Raw genomic sequence first — 20,734 nt, forward strand, 5'->3', positions numbered from 1 at the left:
TAACAACCACCACAATCAAGATAGATTTCTAAAAATTTCCTCATGCCTCCTTTTATGGTCAACTCTCCTCTTCCCCACTTTTTTTTTTTTTTTTAAAGATTTTACTTACTCATTTGAGAGAGAGAGAGCAGGAGCAAGAGGAGGGGCAGAAGGAGGGAGAGGAGAAGGAGAAACAGACTCCCCGCTGAGCAGGGAGGCGGACAATGGAGTTTGATTCCAGGACCCGTGGATCCTGACCTTAGCTGAAAGCAAACCCTTAACCATCTGAGCTACCCAGGTGCTCCCCTTCCCCACTCCTTATGTTTTTAAAAAATATATCTGATTCATGTCAAAAAGTAATATATATGAATTTCCTGTTTGTAAGAATCCCATTATGTACCATTTTTATTTTGTTGATGTTTAAGTTCCAGTTATTCTTCATTTTCCCTCATACTTACGCTTTCAGAACCCTGCTTAGGCCTTTCCATTTCCACCCTCCCATAGTCATTTTGTCCTCTGCTAATATCCTAGTTTGCTTTTCTTAGTACTGTTCTGGAAATGCCCTTTGAGACCCCCTATCCTGTAGTAGTTTTTTTAGCGTACAGTTCTTAGCTTACCTGAGTAAGAAGATAGAGAGGCACTGTCACATCTTCTGTTGAAGGATCATTGTCTTCTCTAAGAAAGAGAAGGATCTTGGACAGAGTTAGAAAGCTAACTTCTTTATAATATATTCTTATTTTCAATCATTACTTGCTCCTTAAAACTCTCTTGCCTCAATGTCTTTACATAACTCTTCCTCTCTGATTATAAGAATGACTAGATTGTCACCATCATTTTAAAAAGTACAGAACCGTACCCTTATTGATCCTTACTGCCTTTTACACTAGTACATGTTTTAAGTGAGGAATCAGTATTACTTCCATTTCCCCAACATCTGTTCTCTCTAGACCTCTATAATCTGACATCTGTCTGTATCACACAGCAAAAACTATGTTCTAGAAATTTATGAATGGTTCTTGATCAACTAATAGATTGCTCTCTTTTGCAGTTTAAAGATACTACAGAAGCCTGGATGTTTCTGCTTATTTTGTCTCATCTTAATAGTTTTTCCATTGTTAGTTGATAATTTTCAAAGCAAAAGGATCCATGTAATTTATGCTTCATTTTCCATTGCTTCTAAAACTTAGTGAAAATGACATGTTGAAACAATAGATCACAAATCTATAGCAGATCTCTAATTGTATATTTCAGCCTTAATGGAAGAAGAAAGTGTTAGTTCCTGCATCATTTGCTAGAGGATTGAATTTTCATAGCTTTAAAATATTTAAACACTTTTGCCTGAATTCAGCTACCTTTACCAAAATTTTCTTTTGAGATGTGAGAAGGGAAATGTTTCCACTTTTTATAGGTAGAGTACTAAAGCACAGTAAATTATCTTGCCTCTCATTTGGTGATCTCTTTTTTCCTGACTGACTTCTTTGTTTTTTTTGTGTGTTGTAATGTTTTGTTTTTATTTTTGTCTATAGACCACATGGAGTCATAGGCTTGCACAGAGTTAAGAATAAAAAGATGAAGCATTTATAAATTAGCTGAAGTAACCTAGATTTAAAGTTTAGGGCTATTTTTATTATAGAACATTAAAGTGATAACTGTTTTGTTTGTTTTTTAGCTTGTCAGCCCATCTGCAGCTTACATTTACTGGTTTCTTCCACAAAAATGGTATGTACTTAAAAGTAAATATATTGGCATTTTAACAGCAAAATGCCTTTGCGAATATAAAAAAGGAAATTATTTTTTTTGTGTGTAAATTTATAAAATTATACTTAGTGGGAAAAAAATACTGATTCTGATAATTCAGTTTCTCTTTAGTTGACTTCAACAATTCCAGTTATTGCTTTATGTAGTCAGCGATGAGATGTGGAAGATGTAACTTTCACCTCTTTAAACTTTTAAAGTAGTGTTCTTAAATTTTAGTGTGTGTAGAAACATTCTGGCAGTTTGTTTAAAATATTATACCTGGACAAAGATTCGGATCTAGTAGGGTTTTGGTGAACCTTAGGAGTCTGCATTTTAATAAAGCACCAGGATAATTCAGAAGTAGGTTGTCTGTGGAACAAATTTTTAAAAACTGCCTTTAAAGGTTTTGTAGCTGGACCTTATACATAAAATCTTGATATAGCCCGGTTTTCTTATTGCTTTCCTGCTATTTAAATTTTAAGTACATTTTGAAATTGTTAAAATTATTCGGTGTTGTGTGTGATCATTCTTGAAGGTAATTGTTTGCTGCATGTGGCTTATATCTAAAATGAAATTCCAACTCTTATCTCTAAACCAATACTTTTTATTTTTGAGGACACTAACTTGCTAAAAAAAAAAAAAAAAAGGCAGCTACATAACATTGTTACCCAACTCAAAGTCATCATCCTTCCAGAGTTTATAACTTAGAAACTATGGGAAAATCTTTTCAGTACCATTTCTTAGATTTTGCAATTTTTTATTTCCAGTATTTTTTAACTTTAAATTAATTGTCTTAGAACCTGAAATAGGTGAATTCTCCGCTGAGTAGAATCCTTTCTGTATGAACATTTTTAGTTGATGGTATTGCGTCATATATATATTTTTTAATACAGTAATAAAACAATACAAATAACCACTGCTACCAATGGGATATATCAACATGTTAGATATTTCACAAAGAAAAGTTGATACTTAACTAAAAGAGGTAAAACCATGCTAAAATCAGTTGGTTTCATAATGGAGAGAAATGCTACCTAATCCATCTTTAGTTATCATTTAATGGAATGAAATCTTTTAAGAAAACACGTCAAGGTGATCATCCTTAGTATTTAGTAAGAAACAAAGTTTAGTAATAATATGGTTATATTAGAACAATTTGATAACTAGTCAGGTTTTTTATGTAAGAAGTTTGAAATCTGGTTATCTCTCTCTTAGCAGCTAATGTAACTTCTAGTTTTGCCTTAGATTTGATCCATTTTTATATAGAAATAAACTGAACAGCATTTTTATGTCTTTTTCTAAATTACAGTTGTTTTATAGAGTCCTTATTTCTAATCATTTCTTATACTTGGTTTTCTGTGGTACTTTTAAGTACATGGACTCTAATACTTTGAAGCTTACAGTTTGAATATTATAGGTTCATTAGCCTTTTGTTCCCAGGGATGTACATAAAACATATGTAAGTTATCCATAAATGAAATTGATGATGGATATTTATTGAATATTTACTAATTAATACTTATTGTTACTTGATTAATATTTAAGTTGAATTAATTTTAGTTGAAGTAGTTGAAATTAATTGGAGAGTAGTCTGATCAAATTTTTTTCCGTCTACATGACAAAATATAGAGTTCAAAATTGCTCAAATTCACTTGAAGTTCTTATTTTTCTTGATGTTACTGAAGTAAATGAGAAAGTAAACTCTGTTGATACTTCTGTTTCCAGAAAATAATTTCCCATTATAACTTTGAAAATTAGTGGAAGTTGGGAAGAAGCAGCTATATTGACTCTCTTGTCTAATCAAGGTATATTTGTAGTTTTTTTTTTTTTTAAGAAATAATATTTTTAAGAAATCAAGATAGAAAACCAACATCAAGACCCCTAAAATCTGATTATTTTTCCTTTTGTTTTTAAATGAAGACCTTTGTTTAGCTATTACTACTTGAAACTGCTTAGAAATAATACACAAAGATTATTAGGGTACTATTTTCGTGGTGAGTATGGTTTGGAGAGTATTTTTATTACTGCATTTTATTTTTATTTTTATTTTTTTGTTACTGCATTTTAAATACTGAATTTTTTTCCCCTGTATTAAAGTTTTTTTAATCCTGAATACAACTTTCAAAGAGACTGTTTCAAATGTATTTTATGCACACACCTTGATACAAAGAATGTTTTTTTTTTAATTAATTTTTTTTTTTAATTAATTTTTATTGGTGTTCAATTTACCAACATACAAACACCCAGTGCTCATCCCGTCAAGTGTCCGCCTCAGTGCCCGTCACCCACAAAGAATGGTTTTAAGTAGAAGAAAGCATCCAAAATCTCAGAACAAAAATTATTTTATTTTTATGTTAGTGGATTTATCTACTGTAGTAGTTTTATATATTATTGAAACCTAGTAATGATTAAATAGTTTGAACTATTAATAATGCCTTTGGGATTAAAAGCAAGTTATAGAGAAGTACTCTAGAACTTAATTTGTAAAAGCTTTTGTCAGTAAATTGATAATTAAAATTAAAATCCATAAATTTTGTAAACCGAGAGATTCCCCTAGGTAGTAAATAATATCCTATGCTTAGCTGTCCTGCTTAGGCTTTAGAGAAATTCTAGGGAAAAGATAAAAAATTAGCTACCTTTCTTATGAAATCATAATATAATTGTTTATATAACTTTTGCATGAAATCCATATTTTAATCCCTTTGATCACAAGTCCTAGTCAAATCAAATAACTTTTTGGTTTGATACCAGTGTGCGTTCAAAATGAAACATACATAATAGTGTAACTAGTTCAATTTAAGTGTATCCTAAACTAAGTAATTTTTCTAATAGATTTTGGGACAAGGAAAAAAATATAAATGTTTATTTTGTGTATGGTTGTCTTTCTTGAATATTTCATTTGTGTTTTCTGCCAAGAAGCTTTAACTGTATTTGTCAAAAATACTTTTGACTGGCAGTTTATTATAGTCTTATTATTATAAATGTTAAATCTTTATAGCCATGTAATCAGTAAATGTTTTTAGTGTTAATTAAAATAATTGGACATCTTATTTGATCAAAAGAAAATCACAGTATTGTAGGAAGGTAATTATAGTTGTATCGTGAAAGGTTTATTTAAATGACTTTATATATAAGGACTTAAAGAGTTTGCTGCAAATTTGGAACTGATTTGGGGGGGGAAATGAGTAAACTTCTGAGAAGTCATCATAGGAATAGGAAGTCTTTTTGTTTTCCCAGACTTTTTAGGAAAATGAATACAACGTTTATATTTTTAAACAAAAACATTTTAAAGTATTGATTTTCTATTTAGATAAGCCATCACAAAACTCAGAAAATGAACAAAATTCTGTTACCCTGGAAGTCCTGCTTGTGAAAGTTTGCCACAAAAAAAGAAAGGTAACGTATACAATATTGGTAGATTATGTGGAATAATTTTTTAATCGAGTATGTTCATGCATATATATCGTGATTTTAAATCCTGAAAGCCTTTTTTTAAAAAACAATTTATTTATTTATTTATTTTTTAAGATTTTATTTATTCATGAGAGAGACAGAGACACAGGCAGAGGGAGAAGCAGACTCCATGCAGGGAATGCGATGCGGAACTCGATCCCGGGTCTCCAGGATCACACCCTGGGCTGCAGGTGGCACTAAACCGCTGAGCTACCGGGGCTGCCCCAATTTATGTATTTATTAAAGAGAGCATTTTGGGGGTGAGGACAGAGGGAGAGGGTGAGAAAGAGTCCCAAGCAGACTCTGAAACGAGCACGGAGCCCAAGGCGGGGCTTGATGGCACAGCCCTGAGATCACAACCTGAACCGAAACGAAGAGTTGGACACCCAGCCAACCAGCTGTGCATCTGGGTGCTCCAAACCTTGAAAGCTTTTAAATATGTTGATGGCTGAAATTTTAAAACTGTGATAGTCTTTTTTGTCAACCTCCCAGATCTTCGTGTTTTTTCTGGACTGACTGAGGTATCTGCATAAAACTTTCTCCTATAGGAGTTTGATGGTGAAGGGAAGAAGGTATCTTTTAGCATCTTAAAACATAAATTCAGTTGCATCCCTGTCACTTCAGTCTCTTAGCTTATGTTTTAGCAATTTGTACCAATTAAAATGTAAATAAGGGCTGAGAGTTTTTCCCAAAAGGATTACCTTTTGTAACATTACTCTCGGGCAGAGAAATTCTGTTGCCATTATTATCAGCCATTGACCTATTAATACATTGCCTCAGATTTTTACTTATAAGGTGAAATCATTTCACCATAGAAACACATGTTAGGGTAGTTAAATTTCCTCACCAACCCACTAAACCCCACAGATATATTTTTAGTAGCCTCATGATCTTGGGTATTTTAAGATTAGGAATGACCTATATAGGGGCACTTGGATGGGTCAGTTGGTTAAGCGTCTGCCTTTGGCTCAAGACATGATCCCGGGGTCCTGGGATTGAGTCCTGCGTCAGGCTCCCTGCTCAGTGGGGAGTCTGCTTCTCCTTCTGCCTTATGTGTCTGCCTTTCTATGTTTCTTATGAATAAATAAGTAAAATATTTTTAAAAAAGAAAAGGAATGACCTGTATAGAGGTTCCTGTTGCTGATGTTCTTCCAAAATCATAGTAAAGTAGCACAGGGCTTGAGCACTTTTAGAGCACTGGTATAGAGTAGACTAAGGTGATGATAGACAACAGCGTAAGTATATATTTAAAATTTCAAAGTTAAGAAATACCATTCCCGACTCCCATGCAATCCCCATACAGATGATAAGCAGTGATGTGAACATTCTTGAAGATTCAGGCAAAATAAGTGAATAAAAACTATAATGTCCTTTTTGTGTTTCAAAAAATAGGTGTAAACATTTGCTTGGAAGGATATATACAACCAGCTGCTAATATTAGTCATCTTTGGAGTATAGGACCTAGGGGAACTGGGGGAAACTTTAAATATTTCTCATTTTATACTCTTTTGTAGAGTAGATTTTTTTTTAGATAATAAGAATGTATTCTGTTTTCAAAAAGAAGCTACCATTTGTTATAAAGGTCTTCACATCTTCCAGTTTTTCAGCTCTTTAAGCATAACTACAGTTCTATAATTACAAAACATTCATAAGGTGAATTATTAAACATTTAAATATATGGATTTACCATTTTATAACATTGATAGTAGTATTATTATAATGCTTTTCATTTCTAATGGTCCTATCAGTTATTTTGTTAAAATAGAAAATTTAAGGCAAAATATTATTAATTTATATGATCTTAACATTTTAAGCTTGGTGTTAATTCCATATTTCTAATTTAAAATATTTCAAATGACCATCAGCTAAATATTAGATACACTGTATCATTTTCATTATGTTGGAGAAATCTTCAATTGTTAATATTTGGGATATAGCTATTCCAAATTTTCTTTTTGCTTTGTCACAACTTTCAGAACTATGGTTAGGATTTTTTTTTTTTTTTAAGTTTTATTTTATTTTTTAAAGATTTTATTTATTCATGAGAGACACAGAGAGAGAGAGAGAGAGAGAGGCAGAGTCACAGGCAGAGGGAGAAGCAGGCTCCATACAGGGAGCCCGACGTGGGACTTGATTCCAGGTCTCCAGGATCAGGCCCTGGACCGAAGGCAGACGCTAAACTGCTGAGCCACCTGGGCTGCCCTATGGTTAGGATTTTAGCATGCTATTTGGTTAATGGTGTTTCCTATATCTGTGATTAGAAGTTTTACTATAATTCTTATAATAATTGCATATGCACAAATATAATTTCATAATCTTTGCTTTGCAGGATGTAAGTTGTCCAATAAGGCAAGTTCCTACAGGTAAAAAGCAGGTGCCTTTGAATCCTGATCTCAATCAAACAAAACCTGGAAATTTCCCGTCCCTTGCAGTTTCCAGTAATGAATTTGAACCTAGTAACAGCCATATGGTGAAGTCTTACTCATTGCTATTTAGAGTGACTCGTCCGGGAAGAAGAGAGTTTAATGGAATGATTAATGGAGAAACCAATGAAAATATTGGTAATTTTTATTTTAATAGTTTTATTTTAAATTTTGCTTTTCTAAGGAAGAAATTGGTGCAGAGCTAGAAGTAAATTGCATGCATTCTAAAGTCATGAAATGACCTTTATTTGCAAATCTTTTAAAGTCTGATGAGTTAATTAATTTTAGGGTAGATTACTCTGAATCTTAAACAGTTGGCTGTTGTGCTGTACTAGGTATTTAATCTGTAAAGTTCTCATTGTTACATGATGAAACCTATTTCATGTGGTAAAAAGAAATCTTGAACACTGGATGGAGAAGACTAGTATTTCAAATTAGTCTCTCAGCAAAAAAAAACAATTCATTTCCCCCCACACACAACATTTATTGTGAAAAAATTTGTGTGTATATGGCTGTCAGAAGAGTTTTATATAGTGAACATCTGTCTACCCTACCACTTAGATTCAGTAATTAAGATTTTATTATATTTACATGTCATATATCTATCCCTCTATCTTCCCAGCAGTTCTGAATCGACCTTTGACATAATCATTCAACTAGCATATAAGTGCTAGGAATACAAAGATCATTAATACATCCACTCCTATCCTCCAGAAGCTCACAAAGCCGACCTAGAGTATAGAGATAAATATAAATAATTAAAGAAAAATGATGAGTAGTATAATAGAGGTATATGTGAAATTCAGTGGAGAGGCACGTGGGGGAAATAACGTTTGAGCCTTGAAGTATCCATTGAAGTTCTTGAAAAGTAACTATAAATATGGATTTTTTTTTTCTTTGCCTAGTAAGGACATACACTTATGATAAAACATAAAATTGAAGAGTGTAAGTCTGGACATTGTATCACAACTTAATTGTATTTTGTACCTAATTTGGGATAAGAGACCATGTCATAAATAAGACCTTTTTGTCTGAATATTTGACTGATGAGAAATGTTTGTGAAATTCAGATGTCAATGAAGAACTTCCAGCTAGAAGAAAACGAAATCGTGAAGATGGGGAAAAGACATTTGTTGCACAAATGACAGTATTTGATAAAAACAGGTAATGTTGGACAAGTGAGGTTCCCATAACATTCTAGAAATGTTTTTGTTCTGATGTGTAATATAGTGGTGATACTTCTTTGCCTTTGTTTCTTTTTATGCTTTAAAATGAAAAAAACAAGTTTGTAAATACTGAATTTTTCTGTCACATAGAAAGCAATAAACATAGATGAGTTGCTATATGAATGGCTCAGTTAAGATTGTTTATTAGGCATGTATTTTCTCAGTGTCTACTCTCTGTCAGACTCTGTTCTAGGCAATGATAAGGCAGCAAGATCCCTGCCTTCATGGAGCTTAATTCTAGTGGAAGAAACAGACCACCATCCGAAAATTATATCAACTAATGCCACTCATTGGTGAATGCTATGAAGAAAAATAAAGGGAACAAATGGTTGTTGTATAGAAAGGTCTAGGAGAAGATAGTATTTCAAAGAGACCTGAATGAAGTGGGCCCTGTGCAAATCTTGAGGTTATGTATTATAAAATTAAGGTAGAAATCTGTGTCGTCACAGAGGAGCAAAGAACACCTGAATTTGTTCCCATCTCTCCCACATCCCAGGTTTCACTGGGAGTGAAGCATCTTAGTGACAGTAAAAGGTCTAGGAGGCAAAGGCAGCATTCTTTTTTGAGGAGATCAGAGAATGGATCCTGTAATGTGCCATGAGTTCTTGTTTCAGGCTACTTGCTGGTAGTTAACACAGTTCACTGATAGGTATAGGAGAAAGAGGCAAGTAAAGCAATTAGTACATTCCTCCTACTTTTTAAAAAGTATGAGATGTTGCTTATTAGCTACTAGATAAAGTTACAAGGCTTTTAATAGGAAAGCAAAGATGGTTAGGAATAATGCCATAAATTCTGGCTACGTATTGCTATATTGTCTTAGAATAAATCCTTTAACATTACTGTTAGAATATCTGACTTAATATTGAACCAGTATAGTGTCTTTTAAAGTCAGAAATTTATAGGTCAGAGATTTTTTTTTTTTTTTTAAGATTTTAAAATTTAATTTTATTTGAGAGAGTGACAGAGCAAGCATGAACAAGGTGTTGAGGGGATAGGCAGAGGGAGAGGGAGAAGCAGACTCCCCTCTGAGCAGGGAGCTGATGCAGGGCTTGATACCAGGACCCTGGGATCATGACCTGAGCCAAAGGCAGATGCTTAACACCTGAGCCACCCAGGCGCCCCAGGTCAGAGGTTTAAATGGAGAACAACGGAGACATGTTCTAGGAGATCATAGTTAATGTCTATGGGAGAAGCAACTAGGATGTGACACAATGGCCTTCATTGTGTTCATCAGTGTTCTATTTTAGGCAGCATGAGGGGGAGTGTTGTGTTCTTTTTTTTTTTTTTTTTTTTTTTTAAGATTTTTATTTATTCATTCATGAGAGACCTAGGCAGAGGGAGAAGCAGGCTTCATGTAGAGAGTCTGATGTGGGACTCCAAGACCATGCCCCTGGCTGAAGGCAGGCACTAAACCACTGAGCCACCCAGGGATCTGCGTGTTGTGTTCTTTTTAAAATTCTTTCTACCTTACATGTATTAGCATATTCCTTATACCTATAAAATATTGCTTTCTAATTAATGAATAAAAGTGCCAAGAAGAAACCATAGTAGAATTTTTCTCCAATGATTTTGAAAATTTCTAAACTATGAAAAAGTTAAACAGTATAGATCATTAATACCCACATGCCCTTCACCTAGATTCATCAGTCATTAACATTTTACCACATTTGCTTTGTGTGTATCTTATTTTTGTGCTTAACTGTTTCATTGTGACAGTCTACTTCATTCCTCCTAAACACTTCAGTATGTATCTCCTAAAAACTAGGAATTTCCTTCATAACCACAATACACCTGTCATACTCACGAACTTGAATGTAATGCAACAAAGACTATCCCCAGTTGACCACAGTAATGCCCCTTACAGATGCTCCTCTCCACCCCACCCCAAATGTTATGATCTGTAGCAAGTCGCCCTATCTATTCAGTCTTCTTCAGTTCTCCAAAATTGGGATAGTTCTCCATTCTTTTGTTTCTCTCTGCCTTTTGTGACGCTTTTTATTGTTGTTAATTCATATATTGCCTTTATTTTTTTTTACATTGAAGTATAGTTGACACAATATTACTTTCAGGTGTACAACATAGTAATTTCAAACATTCCATATGTTGTGCATTGCTCACCAGGATAAGTGTAGTCACCATCTGTCACCATAGAAACTTATTACAATATTATTGACTATGTTCTCGATGTTTGTACTTCTCACCCCTGTGATTTATTTATTTTATAAGTTTTTACCTCTTAATACCCTTCACCTGTGGTGTTTTGTTGTTGTTTTGTTTTTTTAGGATTTTATTTATTTATTTGACACAGAGCGTGTGAGAGCACAAGGAGGGAGAGCACAGAGGGAGAGGGAGAAGTAGGCTCTCCGTTGAGCAGGGATCCTGAGCCAGGGCTCCATCCCAGGACCCTAGGGTCATGACCTGAGCCGAAGGCAGACTGTTAAATTGACTGAGCCACCCACGTACCCCCCTCTTTCATCTATTATGTTTAACCCCCCACACTCTCCTCTGGCAACCACTTGTTTGTTTTCTGTATGTATGAGTGTGTATCTTTCTCTTTTTGTTATTTGTGGGACTTTTTAAAAGTACAGGCATATAGTTTTACAAAATCTCTTAGTTAAGGAGTAGAATTAGGTTAAATATTTTGGGCAGGATACACTGAAGGGTGATGTGTTCTTTGTGTACATCACAGACACAGGTAAAATTGGGTTTGATCACTTACTTGGTTAAGGTGGTGGTCATATTTCTCTATTGTAACAGTATCTTTTCCCTTTAATTAATACATAAACTCTGTGGTAATCTCAGTTTCAACTGGGTCCATTTTCTCCCCAACAACCTTTCACCCGGTAGTTTAGCATCCATCAGTGACTCTTGCTTGAAAAAATTATTCGTATGGCAATTGCCAGAATGTTAACATTCTATCATTTCTTCCATTTTTATTGACATTTTTTCTGTATATTAGAAGAGCATTCCTTTCCTCCACTTATTTTTTTATCAGTAATTTAATTTTTTTTTCTTAATCAGTAACAAATTCCATTTTTATCCATTCTTCTTTAATCTACTCATGTTGTTACTCATTTTAATGTTCAAATTGTCCCAAATTTAATCAGGAGAAGCCCCTCTAAACAGGGTCCTTTATGTCTTTTTTTTCTTTCTTTTTTTTTTTTTTACTTTTATTTATTTTTTGTTTGTTTTTCCTTATTTTCTGAATAGTAAGATATTCCAGGCTTACATTCTCTCTCTCCTACTTCTGCTCTAGAATTGGCCATTTCTTTAGTCTTTATTTCTTTTTTCTTTTTTTCTAAGATTTTACTTACTTGAGAGCATGTGAGTGCATTGAGGGAAGAGCCAAAGGGGGAGGGGGAGAGAGAATCTCAAGCAGGCTTTGTTCAATGTGGTCCCTGACATGGGGGTTGGGCTTGATCTCTGAACTCTGAAATCATGACCTGAGCCAAAACCAACAGTCAGATGCCTAACTGAACTACCCAGGCACCACAGCCCCCCAACCCCCATCCTTTTTTTTTTTTTAAGATAGGCTCTATACCTAGTGTGGATTTATTTTTTTTAAGTAATCTCTACATCCAGCATGGGGCTTGAACTCCCAACCCCACAATCAAGAGTCTTTTTATAGTCTCAGAGAAGTTAAAGTCTCCTTAAAGAATGACCACAATTCAAAAGCCATATAGAAAAAGTATGAAAAAAAATGAGCAAAATTAAAAACGTATTCTGAAAACAATGGAAGTCCTCATAAGCTAAGTAAAAAATAAAATGACAAGGGAGAACTAACTTCAATTCATACTATAGATTGATGTCTCATTTCTTTAATATAGTAAGATCATCCTCATTAAGAAAACTACCACAGCCCAATAGAAGAATGAGCAAGAGATAAAAATGGTTACAAAAAAGGAAAATATATGTGATTTTTAAACATTTAAAAGATAAGACATCTAAAACATTTAAAAGTACACTGAGATGTCATTTTTTCACTTACCAGTTTGGCAGAGATCAAAAAACTGATAAAGCACTGTTGATGAGGCTGTGGGGAAAAAAGGGCCTCCTCATGCATTACAGGTAGGAGAGTAAATTGGATTGTAGCTATCAAATGTACGACTATAAAATAGAATATTATGTAGCCATGTAAATGCATGAGGGAAGCATCGTTTCAGTTTAGAAATATATGGATGTGTTATTACCTATACAAATACATATAAATAGCTTTTTAAAATGTTAAGTTGAATAGCTTTACTGCTGTACTGTTGAAGTAGAATAAATTCAAGGTGCACAGCATAGAGACAAAAATTCTTAAGTCTCAAAATCATTTGGTGTTACAATCAGACTCAGAGACATACTACCCAGATTCAGTTGCTAGCACTATTTACTATGTCATCTTAAGGCAAGCTGCTTAATCTCTCTGCCTCAGTTTCTTTTTCTGAAAAGTAGAATAATCTATTTCATAGGTTGGGAAGATTAAATGAAAAGTGAAGTCTTTCAAATAATGCCTGGCACATAGTAAGCACTCAATAAATGTTAGCTGTTATCACCAAACAGAACTGTTCCAAGACTGATGGAGAGAAGCCAGATTCTTACAACATAAAATTAATTGTTGAGCATGGTTGAAGAATGGTGTTTAGGGTAGTAGTGTTACCAGTGTTTAAAGGAATGAAAAAAATAATAAGCTGTATGTACACACACATATATGTACACATACATTAAAACTATATTGTGGGAAAAAAAAAAACTATATTGTGAGTATGGGCATAATTCTTTGATTCAACTGGTATTTCATTCATTTATTCATCCATGAAATGTTTATTGAGCACCTATATGTGCCAGGTGCCCCTGGGATCTTATAGTTACCAGAATCATAATCATCAAGTTTACTGGTCATGAATGAAACTCAAGAATTCTAGTTCAAGTATTTTCAATAGTTAGAAATAACAGAGGCATAATTCTTAGTGGTTACCTAAGCCAAGTATTCGAACACTTTTTATCCCATTTTTTTAAAGTATAAAGCTTACTCTTGTGCTTTATACTTAATGTTTAAAATTTACCAAGTTTTGAGAATTTAGGCATCTATTATACTTTAGTATGATAAATTACGTCTGAGTATCTACAATAATGAAATAATTCCTTAGTAATAATAGTTCTTAGTGCAGATCATTAAAATTGCTTTTGTCAGGAATGGAGAGTAGGTATATTTCAAAATTCTGTTGGGTATGTAAGCTAGTTTATAAATTTAATTAACTGCTTTTTAGTATAAATCTAAAGATGTAGAATTTAATGTACTTACAGTAATACACAGGTTACTTTAAAGTGTATGTGTTTGTCTAACAGGCGCTTACAGCTTTTAGATGGGGAATATGAAGTAGCCATGCAGGAAATGGAAGAATGTCCAATAAGCAAGAAAAGAGCAACATGGGAGACTATTCTTGATGGGAAGGTATGGACTACTTAGAAGGTGGAGCACGTTATAGTCATGAACTCCCATTTTTGATTGATGTTTTCTTTCCCAAATGCAAATTTATGTTGGAAGTAAAAGAGTCCTTTGTTTTTATACTTTGAAATACACAAGTAAAAATTACCTAGTCAGAGTATTCAATGGAAAGCACTGTCCTTGGATCCAGACTGCCAGGTTCAAATCTCCACTCCTAGCTATGTGGCATTCTGGCAAGTTTTTTAAGCTTTTGTGTGTCAGTTTTCTCATCTGGAAAACGAGGCATAGAATTGATGGATTAAATGAAATAATGAAATATGCTTACCACCGTGCCTGGCATAAAATAAGTGCTCAATAAATGTTAACTACTATTGTACCTGAAACCAGTACTACACTATGTATTAACTAACTTGAATTTAAAAACAACAACAAACTGTAAATCATGTTGATGGTAATAGCAGGCAACATGCGATGACTAGTAATACATTTGTCAAGAAATCTTCAGAACTTGGATGAATCATAATTAAAGTAACTTTTTAAAGAGACTTGGTAAAGAATAAATACATTTCTTATCTTAGGTAGGCCGACTCAACAGAATCATGATGTCATTTATTTCCAAATATGTGCCATCACAAGCAAAATCCTAGGACTTTTTTAAGCCTTAAAATTAGTCTCAAGTTCATGTAGGCATATAATAGTATGTAATTAATAGTAAAGAATATTGTAGAAGTTTTCTAAGAATGTTTACTTAACAGTAAACGATACTGTAAAGATAAATAGAACTTGAATTGTATGGTATAATAAACATAGGAATAGAGGAAGCATTGTTTTTAAAATAGTTTCATGTACATTTGGATTTTAGTCTGTGATAAAATTGGTATTAGATCTGTGTGGGAAAGACTTCTCATTCATTGTGAAAGAACTGGTCTCTAGCCATCTGGAAATAAACTTAGACCTCAGAAATCCCAAAAGACTCATACATGAAATGTAAACATTAACATTACATAACTTCAGAAAAAAATGTAGGTGAATATTAATACAATCTTAGTGTGCAGAAAGCCCTTATAAGTATAATGCAAAACAAGAAAGTGTAAAATAACTTACGAAAGTGAGTCATTTCTCCACTACAAAAATCTAAAATTAAAAGCAAATGATAAGCTGGGAAAAAATTAACATACAAAAAGCTAATACAATGTATCATTTTATAAACCAACAAGAAAAATAATCTAATTAGAAAAATGGTTAAAGAGCAATCAGAGGCAATTGTAGATTACTAGCAAGCTTTTAAAAAGATATTCAACCTTATTAGTATTCAAAGATGTGTAAACAAAATCAAAGATAGTACTTTACTGGTTTGACAAAAAGTTTGGCAGTTTCTAGTTGGAGATGTGAGGACACATAGTCTCACATAATGCTTCACTGTGAGAATAACTGGGGACAGCCTTACTGGAGGGCAGACTGGAAACATGGATGACATTTTAAATTGTGTGTATAGGCATTAGCAGTCAAGCCCATTTCCTCAGTGTTGTCATGAGGTGTAGTAACTGAAAAGATGTGGGTAACAGGTCTTGTCAAAAATAGTGAGAAACTGGAAATGCCTTAAATCTAAAAAAATAGTCATTAAAAAGAACAATACTTTGACACGACGATTTCCATGGTATTTAGTTTTTAGTAAAATAAATTAGTAAAAAAAAAACTAAAACAATTAGTTTTACTTTAATAATATACATATTTCTACTTTTCTAAAATTAATGGTGGTTTCCTCTAGGTGGTGGAATTTTAAATTTATTTTTTTATATACTTATCAATAGTGTTTGAATTTCATGCGGGTGTTCATTATGTTTTAAATTTTTTTTAAAGATTTTATTTATTGGGATCCCTGGGTGGCGCAGCGGTTTGGCACCTGCCTTTGGCCCAGGGCGCGATCCTGGAGACCCGGGATCGAATCCCACATCAGGCTCCCGGTGCATGGAGCCTGCTTCTCCCTCTGCCTGTGTCTCTGCCTCTCTCTCTCTCTCTCTGTGACTATCATAAATAAATAAAACTTTTAAAAAAAAGATTTTATTTATTTATTCATGAGAGACACAGAGAGAGAGAGAGAGAGAGGCAGAGACACAGGCAGAGGGAGAAGCAGGCTCCCTTCGGGGAGCCCGACATGGGACTCGATCCTGGGTCCCCAGGATCAGGCCCTGGGCTGAAGGCAGCACCAAACTGATGAGCCACCCGGTCTGCCCTTAAATTTCTTATTTAAAGTTTTAAGGTGTGTGGGTGTTTTTGTTTTTGTTTTTGTTTTTGCTGTTGTTTTTTAAAGATTTTATTTATTCATGAGAGACAGAGAGAGAGAGAGAGAGAGAGGCAGAGTCACAGGCAGAGGGAGAAGCAGGCTCCATGCAGGGAGCCCGGGACTCCAGGAGAGAGAGAGAGAGAGAGAGAGGCAGAGTCACAGGCAGAGGGAGAAGCAGGCTCCATGCAGGGAGCCCGGGACTCCAGGATCACGCTCTGGGCTGAAGGCAGCACTAAACCGCTGAGCCACCCGGGCTGCCCTAAAGAAAATAAGTATTCTATATGTGAGTTACTGGTTTTTCCCAAGAAATTGAAGGAATATGAAATGGATATCCTTTTAAAGTTAGAGCATTTAGATTTTTTTTAAGAAGCTTTGTGGTATTCTTCTAAATAAATGTCCCATAATTTATTAAGTAACTAATGCTATTTTAATGGATAATTCAGTTATATTAATTTTTTTACATTTTCACAAATGTAAATATACTAGTACATGTATCTTTATGCATTGTATTTTTATGAGATAAATACTTACATATATGGAGAGACTTTTTTCAAAACTAATTTATAAAAACACACTTTTATTTAATTCCTGTCCAAAATTATAGTTTAAAAAGAATGATTTGTAATAAAGTTGTAGGAATTTAGGCTTGTATGGCAGTAAAATAAACAGGTTTCTGTGGAATAGCATGAATGCAGTCTTTCAGAAGATTATTGGATTATTGAAAATTTATTCTGTATGAATTGAGAAGTAAAAATAGAAGGAGGAGAGCTGCTGAGATACTTTAGTAATAAGGTAGTAGAGATCTATACTTAGTGATTATATAAGAGAAACAAAAAGAAAAATAGGGGCCAGATGTAATTCTGAAGTTTTTAGGTTAGAGTCCATAATAGGAATGATAATATGAACAAAATTAATTATACCTCGGAAGGAAAGAGAATAGATTCATGTCTAAACATATTTTAGTTCAAGGCAACATTAATGTCATTCAAGTGGCAATGTCCAAGAGGTAGTTGAGGTACAAAGTTTTATAGCTTAAGGAAAAAAAGTTTTATAGCTTAAGTATAAAAGAATGGAGGATCAATTTGGAATCATCAGCCTAATAAGGTACATCCATAGATAGGTGACTAATTAGGGTAGATGGCTAAATGTTAGCTAGGAATTAATGAGACAATGAGTAGAGTCTTCTCATAAGTGATTAGAGGTTGTGGTGGAAAGCCAAAATAGCTCAGAGTCCCAGAACCCAAACAGGAAGAACAGGGGAAGTTGTCATTGAAGCTGAAGAAGTCAGGGAAAATTACTAATTGCTCTTAGTGTTCAATTTACAAAAACAAAGTAGTTGGTCATCTAACTGGTTGCCAACTGGCAGGTTTTGGTTACCACAGGTTTTTTTTTTTCTTTTTAAAGCCATTTCTCATTGATTACCAACATGTAAGAATAGGAAGGTCTCCCATGTGAACTTGGATTCCTGACTTCTTTTGAAAAAAAATCTGAAAATCTGGCTATGCTGGCACTTTGCACTTGGCGACAATTCATCCCTGCTGTTAAGTGGCTGCCACTTTAGGCAACCTGAGCTCTCCAGTACTTCAGTCTGTCTTGAGCCCATGTATGTGCTTTCCTTCCCTGGCCATATCCTTCCTTCCCAATGAAGGCATTGTAGGCTTTCAAATCCACATTAATTTATCATAATAGATAATCAGGAGGTTTCTTTTGTTCTGTAATTTCTTTCAATTCATTATGTGAAACCTTCACTCTTTTCATGTTTTCTTTTTTAGAGGCTGCCTCCATTTGAAACATTTTCTCAGGGACCTACATTGCAGTTCACTCTTCGTTGGACAGGAGAGACCAATGATAAATCTACAGCTCCTATTGCCAAGCCTCTTGCCACTAGAAATTCAGAGAGTCTTCATCAAGAAAACAAGCCTGGTTCAGTTAAACCCACTCAGACTATAGGTAAGAAAACATTGCTATCAAAATAATGCTTTGCGGGGGCACCAGCTGGCTCAGTGGAAAGAGCACGAGACTCTTGATCTTGAGATTGTGAGTTTGAGCCCCACATTGGGTGTAGAGGCTACCAAAAAAATAAACAAACTTTATGATTATAATAATAATAATAGTGCTTTGCAGAATTAGGACTTGGCTTCAGATTCATTTGTTTTCCTTTTGTTCTAATAATTATTCCTAGGGAAATATAAGCAGTTCTTTATGTTTTGTGCAGATGTGTCTGGGAATTTTTTTAACTTTAAAACCATGATGAAATGCATAGTGTATATATATAGTATGTTACGTATCATGTGTTATATAACCCCTCCAAATGAAGTCTTAGATAGCTTCATGTCAATTTAGGACAAGTTTTTTTCCACCAAATTTCTCTTAAGCTCATGAGAAAAACAGTTGGTTTTCATACCTTTTTAGATTTTGGAACTGCAGATATATAAAGAGTTTTAGAACTGTATGCTTTTTTATAATTCATATAAAGATTTGTGTATGTTTTAGAACTGAATTAAGTATTTCAGAGTGTTTTTTACAGTTTTAGGGCTAGAAAAGTATCATCATAACTTGAATTTTACCAGGTTAAATTTTGCAGTAAATTTTTAGAGGAAAAACACTTATAAATGGAGATAATTCTGCTGAGTTAAGGCCCAGGTGAGCTGTAGTGTTCTGTTTGTCATGTTGTATCTGCCTCATAAGAACACTGCCTTCAAGTGAGAGCATCTGTATGTTTTTATCCAACTCTATTTAAAGAAGACAAAGTTTAAGACCACTGTCTTGGCCTGGGTGGGTCAGCGGTTGAGTGTCTGCCTTTGGCTCAGGGTGTGATCCCGCAGTCCCAGGATCAAGTCCCACATCGGGCTCCCCTGAAGGAGCCTGCTTCTCCCTTTGCCTGTGTCTCTGCCTCTCTCTGTGTGTCTCTCATGAATAAATAAATAAAATCTAAAAAAAAAAACAAAACAAAACACCCAAGATGTGGGTGCTGAGTGTACTCCTTGCCTCTGGGGTGCCATTTCTTTAAAGATTTTATTTGAGAGACAGATAGGGAGAGATAGAGTGAGTGTTAGCATGCATGAGGGGAGGGGCAGAAAGAGAGAAGCAGACTCTGCTGAGCAGGGAGCCTGACTTAGGGCTTGATTCCAGGGCCCTGAGATCATGACCTGAGCCTCCCAGGCTCCCCTATTTGTTTTTAATGAAAGTAGTCATATTTATTGTTTTCACACTCTCTTCCCTGAGCACATATTCCAAGGGGCCCTAGTTGGTGGGGGTAATACGTATGTGTTTAACAAGTTTCACCATATTTTAGTGAGAAAACTGATTTCGGGATGCATGGGTGGCTTAGCAGTTGGGTGTCTGCCTTTGGCTCAGGGATTATCCTAGTGTCCTGGGATCAAGTCCCAAATTGGGCTCCCTGCATGGAGCCTGCTTCTCCCTCTGCCTGTGTCTCTGCCTCTCTGTCTCTCTCTTTCATGAATAAATAAATAAATATTTTTTTTAAAAAAAGGGATTCCTGGGTGGCTCAGCGGTTGAGCATCTGCCTTTGGCTCAGGGCATGATCCCGGAGTCCCAGGATTGAGCCCTACATTGTGCTTCCTGCATGGAACCTGCTTCTTCCTCTGCCTGTGTCTCTTCCCCTCTCTCTCTCTCTCTCTCTCTCTCTCTCTCTCTCATGAATAAATAAATAAATAAAATCCTTAAAAAAAAAAAAAGACAACTGTCTTTGACATTGACCACTCATGTCCATTCATTGTGTGCAATTTTCTGTTACGTCAAAGAGACTTAAGAAATGAGCAAAGAAGCACACCTGAGTGCCTCCGTGGTTAAGCAGCTGCCTTCAGCTCAGGGCATGATCCCACAGTCCCAGGATCAAGTCCCACATCGGGTTCCCCTCAAGGAGCCTGCTTCTCCCTCTGCCTGTGTTTCTGCCTCTCTCTGTGTGTCTCTCGTGAATAAATAAATAAAATCTTTAAAAAAAAAAAATGGGCAAAGATTCCCAAGTAAATTGTGGTCTGGGTACTTCTTAAAATACTCTGTGGCCAAATAGGTAAGTGTTTTGAAACTGAGAAAGAAATTAAGTCTGTAAAGAAATATATCAAAATTATTAATAGCCATCTTTTGGATTTGCAGTGATACTAATACAATCATTATTTTTTTTAAGATTTTATTTATTTATTTATGAGAGACACAGAGAGAGAGGCAGAGACACAGGCAG

General features: G+C 34.6%; 1 protein-coding gene across 3 annotated transcripts in view; it reads left to right on the forward strand.

Annotated features, from left to right (window-relative positions):
- Positions 1 to 20,734, forward strand: part of SUZ12 (SUZ12 polycomb repressive complex 2 subunit) — a 45,942-nt gene that overhangs the window by 15,878 nt on the left and 9,330 nt on the right. For all 3 annotated transcript variants that reach the window (XM_041726351.1, XM_041726352.1, XM_041726353.1), the window contains 6 exons: positions 1,649 to 1,698; positions 5,027 to 5,112; positions 7,499 to 7,730; positions 8,663 to 8,756; positions 14,150 to 14,255; positions 18,306 to 18,483. In XM_041726351.1, coding sequence (XP_041582285.1) covers positions 1,649 to 1,698; positions 5,027 to 5,112; positions 7,499 to 7,730; positions 8,663 to 8,756; positions 14,150 to 14,255; positions 18,306 to 18,483 — 746 coding nt within the window. The remainder of the gene's footprint in view (positions 1 to 1,648; positions 1,699 to 5,026; positions 5,113 to 7,498; positions 7,731 to 8,662; positions 8,757 to 14,149; positions 14,256 to 18,305; positions 18,484 to 20,734) is intronic.

Source organism: Vulpes lagopus, chromosome 12 (assembly GCF_018345385.1).
Source record: "Vulpes lagopus strain Blue_001 chromosome 12, ASM1834538v1, whole genome shotgun sequence".
NCBI classification, from domain to species: domain Eukaryota; kingdom Metazoa; phylum Chordata; class Mammalia; order Carnivora; family Canidae; genus Vulpes; species Vulpes lagopus.